This window comes from Nerophis lumbriciformis, linkage group LG25 (assembly GCF_033978685.3).
Source record: "Nerophis lumbriciformis linkage group LG25, RoL_Nlum_v2.1, whole genome shotgun sequence".
NCBI lineage: Eukaryota > Metazoa > Chordata > Actinopteri > Syngnathiformes > Syngnathidae > Nerophis > Nerophis lumbriciformis.
Window position 1 is genome coordinate 28,664,084 of NC_084572.2, and position 24,854 is coordinate 28,688,937.

The window sequence follows — 24,854 nt, forward strand, 5'->3', positions numbered from 1 at the left end:
TAAGCGTCGCTGTCGCTCATGTTTACATCCGGGTTGTTAGGTCGTCGTTCGTGTGTAAAGGCGTGTTATACATCGTCAAGAGTTTACATTAAAACTGTTCATTCCCACCTAAATAAAATTAAGTTCTTTGAATACATTTCATCCGCGGGGTATTCGTCACCACAATGACTGAGGTAAGAACTTTCAAAGCTTTTGGTTGCTTTTTTTTTATAGTCGCTCCCGCTTGCGTACTGGGGCCCGTCTAATTGCTGGAGTTGCTAATGCTGGCATGTTGGGGTACATTTGTGTGGCTCGTTTAATTCTTTTAATTTAGTTCTTGGTTTATTATTATTTTTCTTAGGTTCGGTCAGTGGTCAACCAAATAAACAAACAGTTGTACATTCATAAACTGAAAGTGTTGCAGACCGAAAGGGTTTAGGCTGAGGTTGAACACTTATTGCGCCTAACCCTATAAACAATGTCAAATACAAGATGAGCTTCCTAAAAATATGAATTTTCCTTTGCACAACATATTATAAATACACCTTGTACACAACATAAACACTGTTCAATTATATACACAGTAAAGACGTGAAATATCCTTGTACACGTGTTAGTTAGTTAGTTAGTTTTCGGACATTATGTAAAGTGAAATGATATGATGTATTATACTGTAAGTGTGTTCATGTTCGAAATAAACTAAAGAAAGTAAGTTAAACCTTTGTACCAATTATATACTATATACATATAAGTACTATACTATATATAAGTTTTTTTCAAAATTTTACCCATCACGCAATATCCCTAAAAAAAAGCTTCAAAGTGCCTGATTTTAACCATTGTTATATACACCCGTCCATTTTCCTGTGACGTCACATAGTGATGTTAATACAAACAAACATGGCGGATAGAACAGCAAGGTATAGCGACATTAGCTCGGATTCAGACTCGGATTTCAGCAGCTTAAGCGATTCAACAGATTACGCATGTATTGAAACGGATGGTTGTAGTGTGGAGGCAGGTAGCGAAAACGAAATTGAAGAAGAAACTGAAGCTATTGAGCCATATCGGTTTGAAGCGTATGCAAGCGAAACCGACAAAAACGACACGACAGCCAGCGACACGGGAGAAAGCGAGGACGAATTCGGCGATCGCCTTCTAACCAACGATTGGTATTAGTTTGTTTGGCATTAAAGGAAACTAACAACTAACAACCTGTAACACCTGTAACAAAATAATGGGGAGACTTTACTCAGGTTAACCATACATAAATAGACATAAAATACTGCATTACACAAGACTACCCGAATGTACTCGAATGATTGAAAAAAATAAATGTTTTTAAGCGAAATTATTGGTAAACACAGTTTATGTATAATAATTTACGTAAAACCGCGAGTAATGAATAAAGTTTTCATCAATTAATATATTCTGTAGACATACCCTCATCCGCTCTCTTTTCCTGAAAGCTGATCTGTCCAGTTTTGGAGTTGATGTCAGCAGGCCAGGGAAGCTAGGGTCGACATTCTTCTCTTGATCATCTTCGGTGGCATAAGGCAGATTCACTGGGGGTCTGGCGGCAGATTTCTTTGACTTTATCGTTGGAAATGCATCTGCTTTGAGTGTCGCAGGATATCCACACATTCTTGCCATCTCTGTCATAGCATAGCTTTCGTCGGTAAAGTGTGTGGAACAAACGACTGACCATTTCGTCGGCTTTCCCCACAGCCTCGTATTTTGAACAAATTTCGTCCAATTTCTTGCCACTTTTGCATCTTTGGGCCACTGGTGCAACTTGAATCCGTCCCTGTTTGTGTTGTTACACCCTCCGACAACACACCGACGATGATGTGTTTGAGAAAATGGCGGATTGCTTCCCGATGTGACGTCACGTTGTGACGTCATCGCTCCGAGAGCGAAAAATAGAAAGGCGTTTAATTTGCCAAAATTCACCCATTTAGAGTTCGGAAATCGGTTAAAAAAAATAGATGGTCTTTTTTCTGCAACATCAAGGTATATATTGACGCTTACATAGGTCTGGTGATAATGTTCCCCTTTAAACCAAAAATAAACAAAAGGTGAGTGCCCCTAAGAAAAGGCATTGAAGCTTAAGGAAAGCTATGTAGAACGAAACTAAAACTGAACTGGCTACAAAGTAAACAAAAGCAGAATGCTGGGCAACAGCAAAGACTTACAGCGTGTGGAGCAGACGGCGTCCACAAAGTACATTTGTACATGACATGACAATCAACACCAAAATAGGAGCGCAAGACAAGAACTAAAACACTACACACGGGAAAACACTGAAAAACTCAAAATAAGTCAGGGCGGGATTTGACAGGTCGTGACAGTAGACCTACTTTGGCGGCATGGCGTAGTGGGTAGAGCAACCGTGCCAGAAACCTGAGGGTTGCAGGTTCGCTCCCCGCCTCTTGCCATCCAAAAAAAAAATAAAAAATCGCTGCCGTTGTGTCCTTGGGCGGGACACTTCACCCTTTGCCCCCGGTGCCACTCACACCGGTGAATTGAATGATGAATGATAGGTGGTGGTCAGAGGGGCCGTTGGCGCAAATTGCAGCCACGCTTCCGTCAGTCTACCCCAGGGCAGCTGTGGCTATAAAAGTAGCTTACCACCACCAGGTGTGAATGAATGATGGGTTCTACATGTAAAGCGACTTTGGGTACTTAGAAAAGCGCTATATAAATCCCAGTTATTATTATTACTTTGAGACAAGTGCTATAGTGATGCATGGTTGGTTATGGTTTGAATTAATATCCGACAGTTGCGACAACGACTTTTTACTGTCAACTGAGTTTCGTTTTTTAACGATTTGTGCTGGTGGTGTGCCTCCGGATTTTTTCAACGCAAAAAATGTGCCTTGGCTCAAAAAAGGTTGAAAAACACTGCTATATACAAACAATTATACTTCCATTAATATTTACATCCCACATTTAGTTTGTAATTAACATCGATCATAGTATTAATTACTGTGTTGATTCAAGAGTGATATATTTTTCCAAAACATTGGTATTAAAGTGTTTTTTAAATGTGTTATTTTATTTAAATAACGACATTCATATTTTTGCTGTGTTCAGGATGTCCAGAAGCACTCGGTCCACACTCTGGTCTTTAGGTCGCTCAAGAGGACTCACGACATGTTTGTGTCCGACCAAGCGAAGTCCATCTCGTTGGACGATGAAAGGTAAACAACACGACACCGCCTCGCTTTCACCCTAATTCACTTTAACTTGTTTTAAACTATGCTCGTAAACTATAAGGCTGCGCATCCTGCCATTCCGCCACGAAATAAAGCACGGACACGAGGTCGTGGACTCCTGAGAGTTACAGTGAGGTCCACAAGTATTTGCACACACTGCAATTTTGCAAGTTCTCCCACTTAAAAATTAGGGAGAGGTCTGAAATGTTCATCTTAGATGTATTTCCACTGTTAGAGACATAATCTTAAAGGAAAAATCCGGAAATCACATTGTATGATTTTTTTTAAATGATTTATTTGTAGTGTGTTAGTGTGAATGGTGTCTGTCTATCTGTGTTGGCCCTGCGATGAGGTTGCGACTTGTCCAGGGTGTACCCCGCCTTCCGCCCGAATGCAGCTGAGATAGGCATCCAGCACCCCCCGCGACCCCAAAAGGGACAAGCGGTAGAAAGTGGATGGATGGATGGATGTTACTGGGGTTCATAAGTATTTGCACACATGAGAATCAGCAAGAATTATGACTCTCAAAGAGCTGTCAGTCTACCTTAAAAAAAGTCCACCTTTACCCCACAACTAATCACCCACCCACCACCCCTTTGAGCTCATTAAAGTCACCTGTGGAGCCCACAGTCAGTCGAGGTCCAACTGCTACCATGGGCAAGACCAAAGAGCTGTCAAAAGAGACCAGAGACAAAATTGTAGAGCTCCACAAAGCTGGCCCCACTATGGACTCTCACACTATTATGTTAGATCCACGATGGACTGGACTCTCACAATATCACGTTGTGGCTTGTGCAGCCCTTTGAGACTTTAGTGATTTAGGGCTATATAAGTAAACATTGATTGATTGATTGATTGATTGATTGATTGAAAAGGATATGGGACAATTGGGAAGCAGCTTGGTGAGAATAGATCAACTTTTGCAACAATTGTTAGAAAATGGAAGAGGCTAAACATGACTGCTAATCTACCTCGGACTGGGGCTCCATGTAAGATCTCTCCTCGTGGGGCATCACTCATGATAAGAAAAGTGAGGATCAGCCCAGAACTACACAGCAGGAGCTGGTGAATGACCTGAAGAGAGCTGGGAGCACTGTTTCCAAGGCTACTATAAGTAGAACACTACGGCGTAGTGCTTTAAAATCATGCATCGCACGGAAGGTTCCCCTGCTTAAGTCAGCCCATGTCCAGGCCCGTCTGAAGTTTGCCAATGACCATCTGGATGATCCAGAGGAGTCATGGGAGAAAGTCATGTGGTCCGATGAGACCAAAATAGTTTTTGGTATTAACTCCACTCGTCGGGTTTGGAGGAAAAAGAAGGATCAGTATCATCCAAAGAACACCATCCCTACAGTGAAGCATGGGGGTGGAAACATCATGCTTTGGGGGTGCTTTTCAGCAAAGGGGACATGACGACTGCACTGTATTAAGGAGATGATGAAAGGGACCATGTATTGTGACATTTTGGCTAAAAACCTCCTTCCCTCAGTCAGAGCATTGAAGATGGGTCGTGGCTGGGTCTTCCAACATGACAATGACCTGAAGCACACAGCCAGGATAACCAATGAGTGGCTTCATACCAAGCATGTCAAGGTTCTGGAGTGGCCTAGCCAGTCTCCAGACCTAAATCCAATAGAAAATCTTTGGAGGGAGCTGAAACTTGCTCGGCGACAGCCTCGAAACCTGACAGATCTAGAGACGATTTGTGTGGAGGAGTGGGCCAAAATCCCTGTTGTTGTGTGTGCAAACCTGGTGAAGAACTATAGGAAATGTTTGACCTCTGTAATTGCAAACAAAGACTTCCGCACTAAATATTAACACTGATGTCCACATGTGTGCAAATACTTATGAACCCCAGTGACATACAAATAAATAATTAAAAAATCATACAATGTGATTTCCGGATTTTTCTTTTTAGGTTATGTCTCTAACAGTAGAAGTGCATTTATGATGAACATTTCAGACCTCTCCCTAATTTCTAAGTAGGAGAACTTGCAAAATTGCAGGGTGTGCAAATACTTGTGGACCTTCCTGTATAAATGATAGTTTACCTGTGTGCAGTGTTGGCGCTAGGATTTTCAAAATGGGGTCCCAGTGACCCTATTAAGTCATAAAAATGGGGTCCCACTTTTTGTAACCGTTTTGAAAACAAATGATAAATGTATGCATTATCCTGTTATATCTCACATTCTATATTGTGTTTTGGAAAAAGGTTGTCATAAACGTTACTTTAATTCATAAAATAAATAATAAAAAAGAAAACAAATTTTTTTGCATATGTAAATGTATTCAGTTATAAACATTCATTCACTTTCTTCTTTCCTTCATGGATCTAAACTTTACCGCTGCTGGTATTTCTTTTCTATATTTTGATTTAATAAGTTGTAGGTGTATTTATTTCAGTATAAAAGTGTAAAGTTTTTTGCTTCGGCCATGAACTTATGATAATCGTGTGCCAGGGCATATATGCATTATTGATTTAACGCTTAAATCTCTAAGTCTACATCTATCCGTCAATTCTAAGTTTTTCGTTTTTTCTTATGTAGTTTTTTTTGTTTGTTTTCTGGCCTTTTTTGTCCATACAAAAGTTTTTTTATGTCAAACACACAAAATATACAAAATCTTCCACAAAAAATATTTTTCTATGTGGAATATTTGATGTGAAGTTATTGGAGCCTTAGATAGGTCAATAATTCATAAAAACAATAATTTCGATTCAATATTATGTTTTGAGCAATGACAGTTTTAAAGAAAAAAACAGCTTTGTTTTATTAGTCAACATTGCAACTTTTTCAAAATTACATTTCACCTGTAAGCTTCTTTATTCCACTTTTGTTATGTTTTTGTTTATTTTAATAGTATTTTTAGAATGTGCCATAGGCCTTTAAAACATTAGCTGTGGGCCGCAAATGGCCTCCGGGCCACACTTTTGACACCACTGCTATAAAAATGTTCCTTTTTTTTATAAAAAATTAAATCTGATAAGTCTAACGATAAAAAGCAGAGCCTGGCGACGCATGCATGTTTATCATAACGCACCTTAGTGTTTACCATGAAGTCTTTCTTTTGACAGCCCCTTGCGTTAAAGTTGTCCGAGTGCAAACTGAGGCAGTATTTGTGATTGATAAAACTTTCGGCAAATCAAAATTTACGACCAAAAAAAGGCTATAAACGGGGACGGAAATTTGACCCGGCAAATATAAACAAAACACCGGCGGAAAGCGATAATCGTTAAAAAACAAGCTAATTGGAGTTTTGACCCGGAGAAGGCAGGGTCGGTAAAAAGAAATATATATATATATGCGTCCCGGGGACACGCGAACTTACGGAAATGCGCGTCCTCTCTGATTTCAATGCGTAAAAAGACACAAAAAGTGCTAACGGCAACAGTGTGTGTGTGAATTACATTGTCCTAAATTTTTTTCTGTGTGTGTTTAGTCACAAGCTGAAGATGGCCGTGAAGCTGAAAGCAGATTATAATGCAGTTCTACACATGCCGATCTTGAAGGAAACCAAGGACAGAATCCCTCAGACTTCTATCAGCATGCAAGCCCAGCAGAGCTACACTCAGCCAGGTAACACACGATCATCATCATCATCGGCGGTCACTCGAACGAGTATGACGATCCTCCTGGTAGGGGTGTATCCCTTTATGGAGGATGCCTGTGCGTGACTTTGTTTTACGTGGGGAGTCTGGTGCACAGACAGTCACCACACGATCCTTGACAGAATCGGGTCAGGGTCCAGTGGCATGGAGTCCAAGACGACTGGGGACCCTTTTCTGCTGCAGCCTTCTTCCGCCATCGCAGCCGATGTGGTAGTTCTTAAATTTACCGTCTTCTGCCTGCTCCGCCGTTGAGGTCTTCACCATATCCCTGGCTAGGGGGCAGTCAGGTACTAGGCCTTTGCCAAGGGCCACCTGGGGTAACAGTAGTAAAGGGGTTAACCTCCTAGTGCCCCAAGACCCCATAGAGGAGCCTCCACTGCCGGATGCACTTTAACGTCATGCCCAGGACACACATCTACTGTTCACACTTATCATTACACCATATACAAAATAAAATAGCTTTGAGGTCGGTAAGCACAACCAAAATGATTCCGTACATTAGGCGCACCGGGTTATAAGGTGCACTGTCAAGTTTTGACAAAATGAAAGAATTTTAAGATAGAACTTAGGTGTCAAACTCAACCCCAAGGGCCAGATCTGGTCAGCCACATCGTTTTATGTTGTCCGCAAATAATGTGCGTCAATAGAATAATGCTTATGTTCTAAATTAGGGGTGTCCAAAATTTTTTCACTGATTGACACACACTGAAAAATCAAAGCATGCAAGGGCCATTTTGATATTTTCATTTTCAAAACCATTACAATATATCGATTTTTTTTTAACCTTCAGGTCTCCCCTCAAGTTTGGTCTTAGGGACCCAGAAGGGCCTCAGTCGTAAAAATAAGTCATATTCATTTTTTTTTTTCATAGATCAACTTCAGATCTTTTCCTCAATAAATAGTTAGAATTGATTTATATGTTATGCCTTTTTTGTTAAGGAAAACCTTGTTTTTTTATGGCAAACACAGAGAATGTGCAATATTTTCCCCCAAATAATGTCAAAGTGCAATATTTGATGTGAAGTAATTGTGGCCTTGAATAAGTCAATATTTCATAACAACACTGATTTTGAATCAATATTCATTTTTAAGCAGTCACAGTTTAAAAAAAAAATTCTGGAAATTTTGGTGATAGTATTTTTAGAATGTGCCGCGGGCCGTTCAAAAATTTGCTGTGGGCCGCGCTTTGGACACCCCTGTTCTAAACTTTAATGTTCTCTGACGATGTAACAATATATACAAACTTTTTTGTAATTAAAAAACGGTAAATATCTGTAATAATATCATGAGGCAATTTTAAGATCATATTGATATATATTTACATGCGGCCCTCTGACACCCGTGTTCTAAAACATAACAACTTTACTTTTGCCCTGAATGTTGTCTTAATAAGCTGATGCATTAAATGTCATATATTATAATATTTTGAATCAATTTTAATTAAATGTCAGTTTCTCAAAAGGATATATTGGAACTGTGCTGTCCAAAATCGAGCCATTATGCTATAATTTTGACCAATGTAAAGTTTTTTTTAGTAAGCAGCGCCTGGTAATACATTGTTTTGTGTTGGCTATTGTGTACTTCATCAACTTTTTACAACTCTGCACTTGTCCAGTGTAATAGATGCCATATATCACGTAGAGGGATGCAACAATAAACGGTATAATGATAACCCGCCATAAAACTTACTAGTTAGTAGTACCGTTTTAAATGAAAATTATCGTAAAACTAACTTAAATGCCAACATGAAAACAAGAGACATTAATGTCTTTCTCCATTTAAAAACAACTAAGATATGCAATTCTGTACATTAAACCTACAAGCTGTGCTTTCTTATACAGAAATCGATTGGTACTCTCACTGGAAGCAATATGACAACAGGAAGTGAATTTGCGTGAGGTCACACAAACCCGACGTGGCGCACCCAACTCACAATTTTTTCTTTATCATTAAAAAACAGTACAACTTTTACAAATTATAACGAAAGAAGATAAAAACATTACATTTTCATTTTGTTACATCCCAATCACATACGATAAGAAGACACAAAAATTAGCAACACTAGCATAGCTATGTGAGCTACATTACACTCACATTTCAGCAGGTTAACATATTTGCTTAAGAAAAAAACAAATCATCAAACTTACAGCTCTCAAAGTCTGCAGCTGATGGATGGATAGTCGTCAAAAGTTAAGATGTGTAGCGAAGCCTTTTACAATTTGGTTTAGTTATTTTAAGTGTTGTGCATATAGCTAGATGTGGGTAGTATAATGTCCACGGGGAAGGAGGTTTTTCTTTCATGATGGCCTGAAAAGCCCCCACTCCAAAAGAGTGTGTTAGAGCACATATTCTCTCAAAAGATGAAAATGTTCCTTATATTTGGTGGTCATAAGCAGCATCTAGGGACACATAATAATGTCAGAACATTATTAAAATGACACGTTTTTCAGAGTAGGGGATATTTTCATTACTCATTTAGTGATGATTTTCTGTGTTATTTAGCATCAGATGACCCAGAGTACATGATCACTGGAACGCATGCTTACCCTTCTGGACCCGGTAAGCTATGCTTTGACAAACAAAAAAAAGTATTTGATTATATTTTTCAACACGCGATTTTGAAGTGCTTTTTATGAATTACACCCATCAGGAGTGGCGCTGACCGCAACTACTAAGTTGCACAGAAACCCCAGTGAGGCCGGAGTCCATTCCATGGCGTTGGCGCTGCCGCCTTCACAAGCCAGGTGAGAAAAGTCACTGTGACACACAAACATCTTGGAAAAATTGGAAAAAAAGAAGACGACACGATACACTTTAATACAGTTCAGGATATTGCACAACTGTTTGCACTTGGACGCCAGGAAGGAACCGTTGTTGTCTACTCCAAAATGAACCAAGCATGCGTCTCTAGTACAACCGCATTGGATCTTAATTTAGATATAATATTTTTTTATATATTGAACACATGAATAGTGAAAAATGCTTTAACTATGAGTTACTATAATTAAATAGATTAATAATAATAATATACATTTAAAATGCTAATTTTTCAGTTTTTCAATGCAGTAATAAATGTGGAAAATAATGATGTCCTTGAATACTTTACATATTTAGTAAGTTCAAATATTTTGCTGTAAATCAGAGGTTCTCAGCTAGTCAGAAGGAAAAAATAACAGTACATAATTACCGAGTTAGAGATGGGTACCAAACTTAGTACTTTTATAGGCTCCAAGTAAATTCCGTCATTACTACTAAATCAAACGGTGCCATGATTTGACACCTTTGTTGCACCTGATGTCACATCCGGTTGCAGACTAAACACCGCCTCACGTAAACAATCACTCAAGCAGCACTCAACCGCTTTTCCAAAATGCGCTAGTTTGATGTTAATTGAATTTGCCAGAGACTATTCACATTAGCGATTTTACACATTAGCGATTTTACATGGCGATTTCAACACCTCCAAATTTAGTAATGAAAACTACAACTAAGATTAATGTTAAAAGCAAACAGCTGGTGTATAATAAGCACATTACTTACAGTATTAGCACTTTGTAGGGCACAACATAACATAATAGTCTTTCTGGAAAAAGTTACTTCCGAGTTACAACATTCCATACATAGCCTATACAGTACTGCCATCTAATGTCATGGAAGTGCAATTGCATTGCAAATGAGACTTAAATGTAATTATAGCGATCCTGTATTGTCTCCCTGTAATGTTTGTCTGCTCTTGAATGGGATTGTGCTGAAAATGTTAATTTCCCCTCAGGGATTAATAAAGTATGTCTGACCAGCGCCCCCCGCGACCCCAAAAGGGAATAAGCGGTAGAAAATGGATGGATGGATGGATGATCCTGATTCTGATTATATAACAACTGGACTGCAGAATTCTTATAATCAGCTCATTGAAAAAAACAAAATAAAAATTCAACAATTAACTTCTAATAACACACACAAAAGTACTGAAAATTGGTATTGTTGATTCTCGGTATCGATTCCCAGGTAGGGATGATGTTTGATAAGAAATTATCGCGTTTGAGCCTATTATCGAATCCTCTTATCGAACCGATTCCTTATCGATTCTCTTATCGAGTCCAGATAGGTTGTTGTATATGGAAAAAAACACACAATATTTGGTTTAACAAAAGCTCACTTTTATTATATAAGAAAAAAATAAAATCTAATAAATAAATACATATTGACTGTTACCCCCCTAAAAAAATAAAATAAGTAAATATTGACTGTTGTTACCCAAAGTATATTAAGTGGGATTTTTCAAAAAAACAAATATACACAGTAACACAAAAATAACCTGTCTCTGTGATCACTATAGGTGTATAAATAATAATATAGTGTTAAATAAAATCAGTTCCTTGGGCACAAAACTTAAAATAATACAGCTCTCCAAAAAGTGCACTTCTGCTGCTATTTGACATAACTGTTTGTTATGATGCTTTGACATTGTTGCACTTTATTTCTTTATTGAAAGAAAATTCTATGAAGAGAAAAGTTGTTTGCAAATGTGGTTACAGTGCTAAAAAATGAAAAGTTAAAGCTAAAAAAAGAAATACACTTTATTGAGTTAACATTATTTCTTTATAGGGGGAAAGATGTGATGTTATGAGCTAGGGAATATAACAACTACACTACCCATCATGCAACGGGAGTGACGAGCATGCGCGGTAGCCCCGAAAAGTGTTGTTGCATGTTGCCACCCGGCAGCTAAGAATGAGGTTATGAGCACGCTGTGAAAGTAAACGTCAAGAACTCAGCCAACACGCCTCGTCTGCATTATTTATAATTAGACAACACATATACAGTGTGATTTTGTTTTGTTTACAAGGAAAGAAAAATAAAAGTTAAAAAAGGGAGATCATGTCATATATGTAGTATATATATATGTATGTGCTGCGGTTGCTTTAAGAACGTTGCGATAGCTGACGTAAAGGAGGTGCGTTGCTAGCCTGGTTGCTATGTTTCCGGTTGGTTGTAAAAGTGTTCGTCATGTGTTTGTACCCTGCTCAAATCTCTCAGTAAAGTTATTCATTGGACTACCGGTATACCTTTTGTTTTGAACTTTATTACACCTTGGAGCGCTTTTTCCGGTCCATTGTTTTTCCTGCTTTCCCTATCTGCGCCTAATGACTGAGCTACGTGACGTCATTTCTTGTGATGTCTCAAGGGGCATTTCTGGTCGGGACGGGATTCGTTCCCACGGATTCGAATAAAGAACCAACTCTTTTTCTTTACTGTAGTGGTCTCGATAACGGGTACCGGTTCTCAAAAAGGGATTCGAGCCCGAGGACTCGGTTCTTTTCTTATCGAACAACCGGGAAAACCGGTTTCAAGTATCATCCCTATTCCCAGGTACCAGAAATTGGTACTGTATTGGTTCAGATGGGAACGGTATTCATCACTATACTGAGTACATTATGAAGTACAGATAAAACTGTAGAAATAACACCGGATAATTGCATAATTTACTTATATATGTGCATTCAGAGCAGAAACTTCAAATAAACAACTAAAAAAGTGTAAAAGTGGTTCATATACAAACTAGACTTTATGAAAACAACACAAATGATATGCCAATAATTAAAAATGTTTCAGCCAAGACACCAGCCGAACAGCCGCCAGTGTTTCGGACATCCATCGACATGCGGGCACCACAGAACGTTCTCGCCCGCCTTCGAGCGCCTTGGTAAGTCTTGTCATTTTTTTAACTTCCAACTCACAAAACGCTGATGATTTTATTTCCCCGTGCAGTCGATCATGGAAGGAGGCGGCACCAGGAATAATTCTCTCCTTAGGAGAGCGCCAACCATGCCCAAACCTCAGTGGCATCCGCCCTGGAAACTGTTTCGCGTAAGTTTAAAAAAATATATAAGTAATGTCAACCGTGAGCTAAACTGTTGTTGAGAGTTATGTGTTTTTCACGTGACAGGTCATCAGTGGTCACCTCGGCTGGGTGCGCTCCATCGCTGTGGAGCCCGGCAATCAGTGGTTTGTGACCGGCTCTGCCGATAGAACCATAAAGGTGAATGACACTCATAAGAAATAGCCTTTGTTCTTTTTACTCTCAACTCCAATGTGTTAACTCTCAAAATACTCTTAATGAAATGCCATGCCAGACAGTTAAGTATTTCTATAGTGTAACCTGCTTTAATGTTGTAGTATTGTTAACTTAATCATTATGACTTAGCCGCAACATAACTAGTGTCTAGTTACTCAGCATTCAAATTTGCTCACAGTGACTTCCTGTTAAGTTAACTTCAAAATAAAAGCTTTCGCAGTGTTTACCTGAATTCTACCACAGCAACTAGCAAAATGCACACATTTATTTTTGATTGTTAGCCATCTCAAAGAAAGATTTGCACATGTATGAAAACATTGTCATTGTAGTCTTACAACTAAATTACCGCAGCAGCTCTGTTAGATAAGGTTATAAAATATCACCATAATCTATGTTAAAATGATGTACAAATGGAGGAAAACCACGATTAAAAAAAAAAAAAAAAAAGGTAACTTCAAACATCCTTTATTATCATCGATTCTCCTTGTCACTGGACAAATTGCACGCAATTGCTAGTTTCGATTTTGGCTATGTTGACCACCGCCTATGCCAATGTGAGTCACTTGGTCCAAAGTGGGGTCAAACTAAACAGGTTCACTATCGTACCTTGGATTTTTAAAGCGCCTTTTAAAGGACCCAAAACAATATTTTGTAATAACTGAAATATTTTTAAAATTATTATTTATGGTAGGGTTGGGCGATATGGCTGAAAACTATCACGATATAATTGTTTTGTGTCAGGCGTTATCGATAATGAGTGATATTTTTTATGACCTATCAAAAATAAAGACCAGGAGAAAAATATATTAAATGTAAACATTTTTATTTCAAATGTAGCCTTCCCCTAAATATAAACCCTTCAGCTGTCAAGGCAGAAAGGAAAGAAAATGTGTATTACACGCGCATGGAAAACATTTAAACAATGTATACAACATTGTAAAATCACATTGAACACTTGAACAATAACCTCTTAAAATGCAGGTGCAGAAATAAGAAATATGTAAGAAATGCTTAATGAAGTGTAACAAAGTTTGAAAATGTTAACATTGAGAAACCTGAGAAAAAATATTTTCTGCGGGTTTAGTGCCAGGAAGTTACAGCTCTGCTCTAAAGGGTGAGCACACCTAAGGTGGTGTGGTATTACCGGTCTTGGTGGGGACGAGCACCTTGCATAATTTACAGACCACATTGGTCTGACAACGGTCACTTTTTAAAAAAATCCAAAAAACTGCCATACTGTCTTGGTGAATTTTACTGTTTTATCGACAATTTCTTCATTTTTACTTTCTATTCTCACTCCATGTAAAGAATCAACCGCGAGACAACAAGATGGTACAAACAAACCTGATAGTTGATACTGTTACCTGATTGGCTGTTAACGTGTCACTCCCACTGATCAGTGATCACTTCCTGCGTTGCTGGGTTACCAGAGAGCGAGTGCCTTTGTTAGTGCAACCAACCTTGCTTTGCAACTTCCGCTTTCTTTCGACAAAGAACAAAAATAATTATTGAATGTTTTTTACCCAACGCATTTTTTATTGATATCAATTACTTGTCTATTGCGATATCTATTGATATCAATACATCACCCAAATCTAATATATAGTACCTTATGACGTGTGTATATAACATATATTTGTGATATTGATCAATATAAAGGTTCTACACCACCCACAATCATTAAGTTATTAGTTCTGTAGTATTTTAGTGTACCTATGAAGCTTCCCTTTAAGTTCATTTTTTATCTTAAATCCACACAATTGTTATCAGTTATCTGAACGGTCACATTACAGCATCAGGATTGTTGGTATTTTTCTTGAGAGAATCATAACAAATAATTATATTCTGTATTTATTTTAAATTTCAAGCAAACATCACAATTTTCCCGACATTAAGTGGTTTTAATTTTTTTTAATCTCTCTTCCTGAAAGATTTGGGACCTGGCTAGCGGGAAGCTGAAGCTGTCGCTAACGGGACACATCAGCACGGTGCGCGGCGTAGCTGTCAGCAAACGCAGCCCCTACCTCTTCTCCTGCGGTGAGGACAAGCAGGTCAAGTGCTGGGATTTGGAGTACAACAAGGTCAGTCCTGTTTTTTTAAATCCAACATATAATGCTCAATGAACGAGGCTTGCCAGGTGTGTGGTTTATGAAAGCAAATAAACCGCTTGGGTCTAACAACAAGAGTTGTGGCTGTAGGCAACCTCTTGCTGTATTTTTAGGAGACTACAAGATGGCAGCAGCTGCATTTGAAGTGTGATGTTCGTTTAAAATCTCAAAGCTTTAACCCTGAATGCGCTGTAAAAAGTTTGTGAGTCATGTGTGTTACATTTGTCGCACTGTTTACAAGTTATTGTTGATAAACTCATCAGGGCCAGTAACTCTGACTGAGCAGTTTGCTCCTGACCGCTATTACATTAGTTGTGTTGTACAACATTCCTGTTCATAAATGTAGTCGAAAGGGTTTGAATCATGTTTAAACTTCAAACTTTAAAAATGGCTGCCAATCCAGTTTTAATCAGAGCATTTACAACAGGGTTGTTAAAGTACCAATGATAGTCACACACACACACTAGGTGTGGCGAAATTATTCTCTGCATTTGACCCATCACCCTTGATCACCCCCTGGGAGGTGAGGAGAGCAGTGAGCAGCAGCGTTGGCCGCGCCCGGGAATCATTTTGGTGATTTAACCCCCAATTCCAACCCTTGATGCTGAGTGCCAAGCAGGGAGGTAATGGGTCCCATTTTTATAGTCTTTGGTATGACTCGCCGGGGTTTGAACTCACAACCTACCGATCTCAGGGTGGACACTCTAACCACTAGGCCACTGTCTAAACTACAGCCCGCCAGCTGGCCTCAAGGAGAATTTAAGTCAATTTATATGCTGGTGCTTTGATATAATCTTGTGGACAACATGAGTAATTCACCAATAGACCAGTTATCATGCTTTCAATGATTCTAAGCGCAGCAATTACTTATATGACCCAATGCAAACAACCTCCCCTAGTCATGTTGTCACACATAACACAATACAACACAACTTGTGGATATTATAAAAAACATCGATGCACCATGAATTCTATTTAAATCCATTACAAAGCATGATGGGAAAATGCAAAACACTCCTCACACTTATCCATGTTTGGTGCATTTTAGCTGCTTGATATTTCTGATTGATTACAAAACTTTTAGGATGTTGTCGTGCAAGTAAACATGGAAGGAGATGAACTTTCACTTATGCTAAATATCCAATTATATTAAATATATATTCATTATATTGATATAATATGTACACACACATATGTAGAGAGAGTTATTTTACGGCGCGGTTGGGAGAGTGGCCGTGTCAGCAACCTGAGGGTTCCTGGTTCAATCCCCACCTTCTACCAACTTAGTCCCGTTCGTTGTGTCCTTGATCAAGACACTTCACCCTCAGTGTGTGAATGTGGAAATACTGTGAAAGCACTTTGAGTACCTTGAAGGTACTCAAAAGCGCTATACAAGTATAACCCATTTGACCATTTTTTTTACATGCAGTCGGCTTTTGGCCCTCGACCAAATTTTTTGTTTTTTTAGCCCCTAGGGGAAAAAGTTTGGACATTCCTAATTTACAGCAATGCTGTTGTTGTGTTGGCAGGTCATCAGGCACTACCATGGCCACCTGAGCGCCGTGTATGACCTGGACCTCCACCCCACCATTGACGTGTTGGTAACGTGCAGCAGAGACTCCACGGCGAGGGTAAGCCTCGCCTTCCGACGCTTTATTTTGGTACCCACTTGTTGTCGGTAAACAACTTCTCGCTTGTGTGTTCTTGTTCAGGTGTGGGACATCAGGAGCAAAGCCAACGCACACACGTTGACCGGTCACACCAACACGGTGGCCACGGTCAGGTGTCAGGCAGCCGAGCCTCAAATCATCACGGGTACCAAAACAACGCTTCTTGAGCCGTCGCTTGCTGTGCCAGAAGTATGAAGCCTAAACCGTGTGACGTGTTCCCTTGCAGGCAGCCACGATTCAACCATCAGGTTGTGGGATCTGATTGCCGGGAAAACCAGAGCGACGCTGACCAACCACAAGAAGTCTGTGAGGACCGTGGTGCAGCATCCCAGACAGTGAGTTAATAACATCCTAACCAAACCTTTTCGAACTTATCACTGAGTTTGTCGTCGCCAATTTAAAAATCAAACTGTTCAAATTTCTCCTCACTTTCCAGATTTTTACGCCTCCTCAATCAGTTCCAAAGTTCCCCTTTTAGTTCCCACATTTTCTAGCATGCACACATCGCACTGTATGGAATGGCCTCAATCTCGTTACCTTGCGTAATGACAATAAAGCTGATTCTGATTAAGTTTGTTCATCTTCAGCTATAATGTGAAAGTAAGAAGTGGTCAATGGTGCTCTTTGCTGCCCTCAAGTGGACATAAAATATATTGCCTTTTAAAAGGGTGTAGAGCAGGGCTCCCCTAACTACATTTGTCCAAGGGCCAGTATCACTGCAGATAATACGCATATACACCTAATATCAATATGATTATACAATATACATAATATTTGAATCAAATCAAAAATAACGAAACAAGTTACCCATGAAGCTGTCCAGCCACTTCCTATGCGTCTTCTCCATTAATGAGCAGTTTTTTGTAAAACTGTATAGCTTCCAGGGTTGAGCCGACCTAATTCTAGCAAAAAACAAGTATGGGGTTTATCAGCTTGCATCTAAACCCTCCAATAGAAGCAGTCCTACTTGTGCAAAGCTGGACAGCCAGCCATGTCCTGCAATAAGCACACAAGTTTGTTCTTTTCTTCGATTTCAGTCAAGTCATTTACAAAAGATAAGGCTACTAGGAGCACGCAGCTAAACAACACCTACCGTATTTTTCGGACTATAAATCGCTCCGGAGTATACGTCGCACCGGCCGAAAATGCATAATAAAGAAGGAAAAAAACATATATAAGTCGCACTGGAGTATAAGTCACATTTTTGGGGGAAATTTATTTGATAAAAGCCAACACCAAGAATAGATATTTGAAAGGCAATTTAAAATAAATAAAGAATAGTGAACAACAGGCTGAATAAGTGTACGTTATATGAGGCATAAATAACCAACTGAGAACGTGCCTGGTATGTTAACGTAACATATTATGGTAAGAGTCATTCTATAACTATAACATATAGAACATGCTATACGTTTACCAAACATTCTGTCACTCCTAATCGCTAAATCCCATGAAATCTTCTTCCTCGGTGTCGCTTCTAAACAACTCTGCCAACTCCAAAGGTAGACAATGCGCCACTTCCTCTTCTATCGGTACGTCTAGTCTCTTACGTGAATGAGATAAATATTATTTGATATTTTACAGTAATGTGTTAATAATTTCACACATAAATCGCTCCTGAGTATAAGTCGCACCCCACACTATGAAAAAAACAGCGATTTATAATCCGAAAAATACGGTATAGACTAGAGATGACATTGATAAATGCTTTAAAATGTAACATCGGAAATTATCGGTATCGTCTTTTTTTATTATCGGTATCAGTTTTTAATTTTTTTTGTTTTTATTAAATCAACATGAAAAACACAAGATACACTTATAATTAGTGCACCAACCCAAAAAACCTTCCTCCCCTATTCACACTCATTCACACAAAAGGGTTGTTTCTTTCTGTTATTAATATTCCTACATTAAATATCAATATATATCAATACAGTCTGCAGGGATACAGTCCGTAAGCACACATGATTGTGCGTGCTGCTGGTCCACTAATAGTACTAACCTTTAACAGTTAATTTTACTCATTTTCATTCATTACTAGTTTCTATGTACCGTATTTTTCGGAGTATAAGTCGCACCTGCCGAAAATGCATAATAAAGAAGGAAAAAAACATATATAAGTCGAACTGGAGCCCGACCAAACTATGAAAAAAAACTGCGACTTATAGTCAGAAAAATACGGTAACTGTTTTTATATTGTTTTACTTTCTTTTTTATTCAAGAAAATGTTTTTAATTTATCTATCTTATTTTATTTATTTTTTTAAAAAGGACCTTATCTTCACCATACCTGGTTGTCCAAATTAGGCATAATAATGGGTTAATTCCACGACTGTATATATCGGTATCGGTAATTAAAGAGTTGGACAATATCGGATATCGGCAAAAAGCCATTATCAGACATCCCTAGTATATACCTTTACTAAAGATTTTGTAAATGTTTACATAACTTAATTGTTTCCAAATGTTGTCTGTAACACGGCAGTAAAACGGTTGATCAAACAAAACAGAAGTCATCATCATGGACCCGCTAGCTGCGGAGGCTAGTTATCTAATGAACTAAACAGACTCAATAACTCCACAGTGACGTTTGGGTGAAGTTACGAAACTGAAACAATACAAAACAAATGCCGTTGTAAGTTACTAATACTAACACAGACACGTGTAAACGTGTTAGCATATTCGCTAATGCTAACAATGCTAGCTTGATTACATTACGATAGCACGTACACATACGCATGAAAACACTCCTACAGACATCACACAAGGGACGGTTTAGTACGGTAAGTATGAATAGTTGAAGTTATATTGTAATACTTACAAACCTTGCTTGAAGTGATGAATGAAGAATCCATTCCAGCAGAAAGGCTATGGACGGTTATTTATTTTTCTGGTTCAAGGCAAGAAACTGTAAACACATTGTCAAGCCGCAGCACACACAGTGAGCCAACTCGTCCACAAGATGGTGCCAAAGCACAAACAACACACCTTTTCAGTGTCTCTGTCGGTCCATTGTGAAAATTAGTTGAACACAAAATATTTTGAGCGTCAGCGAAGAAGAAAAATCGCACAAATTAGTCGCACTGTTTTATAAGCCGCAGGATTCAAAGCATGGGGGGAAGGTAGTGGCTTATAGTCTATAAACGGTACTTGCATATACAAAGTCTCAAAGGCAGAAGCAAATTAGAAAGTATCCAGTAACAAACGTGTCTGCGTCATTTATCTTACTGTGTCGTTTAAAGAATTGTCGCAAAATAAAAATAAAATCCTCTCCACTTCAACCTAAAGACAAAGACATACAGTAATTATGTTTTTAATATCTAGCATCGTTTGAATTATTTCACTTGATCCAAAATTTCCCAACAGTCAACACTACAATGTAGCATGTCTGATTCCCGCTGATATCAAATCAATATCAGCGGTGTATAGGAAGTTGTATCAGACCATTCCCAACAGTAATAAGGTTTTGTGGCCTCCTGAGGACGACTTGTGGTGTGAGGTGTAACTTCCTGTGTGTGTGACAGATACACCTTTGCCTCGGGTTCGGCCGACAACATCAAGCAGTGGATGTTCCCTGACGGAAAATTCATCCAGAACCTCTCGGGACACAACGCCATCATCAACACGCTGGCCGTCAACTCCGACGGCGTGCTCGTCTCCGGAGGTACTTTCGATTGAGGCAGAAAGTGTTTTTGCTCGGTGACGCGCTAACACGGCGCCGCGTCGTCCTTCTCCTGCAGCCGACAACGGGACCATCCACATGTGGGACTGGAGGACCGGCTACAACTTCCAGCGCATCCACGCCGCCGTGCAGCCCGGGTCCTTGGACAGCGAGTCGGGCATCTTCGCCTGCTTGTTCGACAACTCTGAGAGTCGCCTGATCACGGCCGAGGCGGACAAGACTATCAAAGTGTACAAAGAGGACGACACTGCCGTAAGTCTCTTCTTATTATTTGATGATTATACTGTTGTTATTTTGTTATTATACCGTTGTGTTATTGTATTGTCGAACCACAGCCTCCCAGTGCCGGCAGCACTCATGCATTCCCAAACTATGATACGACCACCACCATGCTTGATTGTAGACAAGACAATTATCTTACTAAAATGTTTCCCAAAAACGAACCACAGCTCCCCAGTACCGGCAGCACTCGTGCGCTCCCCAACCACGACTCTATTACCATCGTGCTTGATTGTAGACAGGACATTATCTAACTACTGAGTTATCTTTTTCCCAAATACTAACTGCAGCTCTCCCAAACCATAATACAACCACCACCATGCTTGATGGTAGACAAGACATTATCTTACAAATTAATGTTTCCCAAAAACTAACCACAGCCCCCCAGTGCTGGCAGCAGTCATGCCACCACCATTGTGCTTGATTGTAGACAAGACATTATATTACTACGGAGTATTTCCAAAAACGAACCAGAGCTCCCCAGTGCCGGCCTGCCATGACGCTACCACCATCGTGCTTGATTGCAGAGTAGACACTTATCTTACTCTTATTTTTCCCAAAGACGAACCACAGCTTCCCAATTCCGGCAGCACTCGTGCATTCCCAAACTATGATACGACCACCACCGGGCTTGATTGTAGACGAGGCAATTATCTTACTTATGTTCCCCAAAGACGAATCATAGCTCCCCAGTGCCGGCAGCACTCGTGCATTCCCACACCATAACGCCACCACCATCATGCTTGATTGTCAAGACACTATATATTACTACTGAGCATTTCCAAAAAACGAACCGCAGCTTCCCAGTGCCAGCTGCACTTGTGCACTGGCAAATATGATACAACCACCACCTTGCTTGATTGCATACAAGACAATTATCTTAGTAAATAATGTTTACTTAAAAATGGACCACAGTTCCCAAGTGCGGGCAGCACTCGTGCACTCCCCAGCCGTGATGGTAGACATCTTGATGGTTGTGTTGTCTCATTCTCAGTGGATGTAATTGTAAACAACTATACAAGCTGCACACTGACTACTCTAAAGTAGATCCAACTTTACTTTCCAGTGTTTTCCCTTGCTAATAAAAAATGGGGAGTTATTTTTGCCGATATTATATGTAATTTATTTATTATTACAATCACAGGAAAATAAGTTTAACGTCCGTACTTCATTTCTTTCTTACAGACGGAAGAAAGTCATCCTATCAACTGGAAACCTGACATCCTGAAGAGAAAAAGATTCTAATCGATCTAAGATTGTTTTTTTTTTGTAGCGAGATCTATTTTTAATTTGTAAATGAGAGTGGGGTCATTGTAAAAACCATTTGCATTTGTCGTCGTACGCCGAAAGTGCAAGAAAATGTCCTTGACGGACGGCCAGGAAGCGTCCGCTGTGTTTGTTCTTGAGGACCACCGCCCCGTGGCGACTGCGTTCTGTCGGCTCCACCAGCAGGAGCCACTCCTCGCGCTCCGAGGGTCCCACCTCCGAGCGGACCTCGTCCCTCTCGGGGTCGTACCCTGCACACCGTAGTTTCCCTTTCATAATAAGTGTTGCTGCTTCCTCATTAAAATAGTTTTTTCCACTAAAGCTCACCCAAATATCTTTTGGTCACCACGTTCCTGTAGCGTTTGAAGCCGCTGCCCTTGATCTCCTCCCAGTAACAAGCAGCAGCAAGCGCCTCGTTCAGCTCCACTGGACTTCCTGTTTCACACACAGACTCCAAACGCTCGCCTGCGGAGTGGAGCAAACGCCAGTAAGCACCTCGTTGGGCTTCTAATGTTATTAAAATAATGTTTAGTATTTGTAGCCACATAATAATTTCATGTCAAGTCATCATTAAATGGCCCTGATATGTCAAAAGGCATTAATAAATCATGTTCTTTTCCAATATCTTTATAACTGATGTCAAAATTTAATTTACACCCCCGAAATCTTGTTTGCATTTCTATGCCCCGCCCTCTACCGTTTGACCAATTAGAAAGTCCGTGAGTGTGTGACATTCAGGTTACGCCATACTTGCCAACCTTGAGACCTCCAAATTCGAGAGATGGGGGGGGATTTGGTGGTAGCGGGGGGTGTATAGTGTAGCGTCCCGGAAGAGTTAGTGCTGCAAGGGGTTCAGGGTATTTGTTCTGTTGTGTTACGGTGCGGATGTTCTCCCGAAATGTGTTTGTCATTCTTGTTTGGTGTGGGTTCACAGTGTGGCGCATATTTATAACAGTGTTAAAGTTGTTTATACGGCCACCCTCAGCGTGACCTGTATGGCTGTTGATCAAGTATGCGTTGCATTCACTTATGTGTGTGTAAAAGCCGCATGTATTATGTGACTGGGCCGGCACGCTGTTTGTATGGAGGAAAAGCGGACGTGACGACAGGTTGAAGAGGACGCTAAAGGCAGTGCCTTTAAAGGCACGCCCCCAATATTGTTGTCCGGGTGGAAATTGGGAGAATGGTTTCCCCGGAAGATTTTCGGGAAGGGCACTGAAATTCAGGAGTCTCTCGGGAAAATCGGGAGGGTTGGCAAGTATGGGTTACGCACCACCCTCTTCGTCGAGCTACTGCCACTGGTAAAGTTACTAAACATGTCAGACCTTAGTAAATCTTAAAGGCCTCGTTACGATTCTCAGTTTATTCATGTTAAAGCCAAGAACAAAACGAGGATTTGTATCGGGGATGCCTTTGAAAGATGGAGACCATTGAAGGCGGAGAAGATTCTTTCATGTGACACCAAACTTGCTCATTTCCTCCTTGATAGGTAAGTCAGGCATTTACGTTTTGTTGTTACTTGTAATAAATGGAAATGGACATTTGGTATGTAAGCTATATTGTCCAATACAGTCTGTCTTGTTTAACAAAGCTAGTATGTTCGTGCAACCAATGCTTAGTGTGATGGTGCTCAGCTCCTAGTGTAATGCTTAGCATGCTCGCTCGGTCAATGACACATCAACATACAGGCTAACGGGGGAAATATATGCCCGTTACCTTGTATGTCAATGTGTATTCGAACTGAAAGGTTTTATTTGTCAAATATATTTTGCCCTATGTGGATATGGGTAGTGTCGGTGCCTATTTCGTTCTCAATATGCTGATACGCTGAGGAAATGGGTTGCAACATTAGCATGGCTGTCATGATGGCAATGTGAAAGGTATGGAGACAACCAAATCACATGATACAATCATTCCTCATTCGTGTTCACATATTGTGGACTACATGTACCAAGTTATATGGCAATCTGAAACGTTTGAAACAGTAGCCTTTAGGCATACCTTGGTAAAAATGTCTCCTATTTAGTTTTGGGCGTACATTAGGCTGCTAAGCATGCTCTACTTATTTTCACTAGTAAAACCATTGCTAGCGTTGGTTGTAGTTTGTTTTAGTTTTCTGATAGTACTGACAATAACCATATGATTGCCATTTGTTTTGATATTGTACACAGGCATGACGTACTTCTAACTGAAAAAAGCCAAATGTTTGTGTACAATGTGTTGGTTAGAGATTTGTTATTGACAAAACGCTTGCCTATACAGCTATTATGGTCCCATCACCTCAACCCCTAGTAAAAGGCAGTGGAAATTTGAAGTTTCTTGGAGTTGCCCAGGCGATCGAGCTGGATTTGGCTGCGTATCTGGCAACCTCAGTCAGGGAGAGGGGGACGGGACTACAGATTTCTGGCCACATTATTTCATATGGCTTCTTTTTTTTTTTTTGTCATCCTGTCCAGCTTCTCAGGCAAATCATATAGTTGATGTAGATGCCCATATCGACTGTTCAGATTAACTTTACAAAAGAGAAGTGTAGGATACTTCTTTTGTTGCCTTATTTGTATTTGACTTTATTAAATGTGGCTCCTTTAATCAGGTCATAATTACTCGCAGTGCCAGGAAATTGTATTGGCGCCCATAGGTGTACCTAATGAAGTGTCCAATAAGGATGCCATATTTGCTACAACAGCGCCCTCTGGTGGTCTAATAACATACTGTTGACATACTTTGGCCATCATTTTTGTTGTTACTCCATTATACATGATTTTTTTTCTCAAGAGAGGTTTTTATGTTACATTTTTTTATTTATATGTCCGATTCTTTCACAGGTGCTGATTCCACAATATCCAATATTGAAGACCAAATATATTCATTTTCTTTTCAAAGAACAAACATTTTTGATTACATTTTTATTTTTACTCTAATCGCTGTGTCGACTTCAACCTTAAAAAACCCAAACATAAAGTACTGTAT

The 24,854-nt window shown here is 39.7% G+C and overlaps 2 protein-coding genes across 2 annotated transcripts in view; one reads left to right on the forward strand and one right to left on the reverse strand.

The window, feature by feature from the left end:
- On the forward strand, positions 1 to 22,517 carry plrg1 (pleiotropic regulator 1). Its single transcript, XM_061984123.1, has 15 exons — positions 1 to 173; positions 3,076 to 3,182; positions 6,636 to 6,772; positions 9,307 to 9,363; positions 9,455 to 9,548; positions 12,418 to 12,508; positions 12,574 to 12,672; positions 12,752 to 12,844; positions 14,812 to 14,961; positions 16,518 to 16,619; positions 16,701 to 16,803; positions 16,885 to 16,993; positions 20,182 to 20,321; positions 20,398 to 20,591; positions 21,804 to 22,517. The coding sequence occupies exons 1-15, from the start codon at positions 165 to 167 to the stop codon at positions 21,861 to 21,863; spliced, it is 1,545 nt and encodes a 514-aa protein (XP_061840107.1). The 5' UTR covers positions 1 to 164; the 3' UTR covers positions 21,864 to 22,517.
- LOC133621776 (uncharacterized) overlaps positions 21,927 to 24,854 on the reverse strand; it is a 19,926-nt gene continuing 16,998 nt past the window's right edge. Inside the window, exons 5-6 of the mRNA XM_061984128.1 lie at positions 22,212 to 22,349; positions 21,927 to 22,135 (exon numbers count right to left, since the gene is read on the reverse strand). Of these exons, the coding sequence (XP_061840112.1) occupies positions 21,927 to 22,135; positions 22,212 to 22,349 (347 nt within the window). The remainder of the gene's footprint in view (positions 22,136 to 22,211; positions 22,350 to 24,854) is intronic.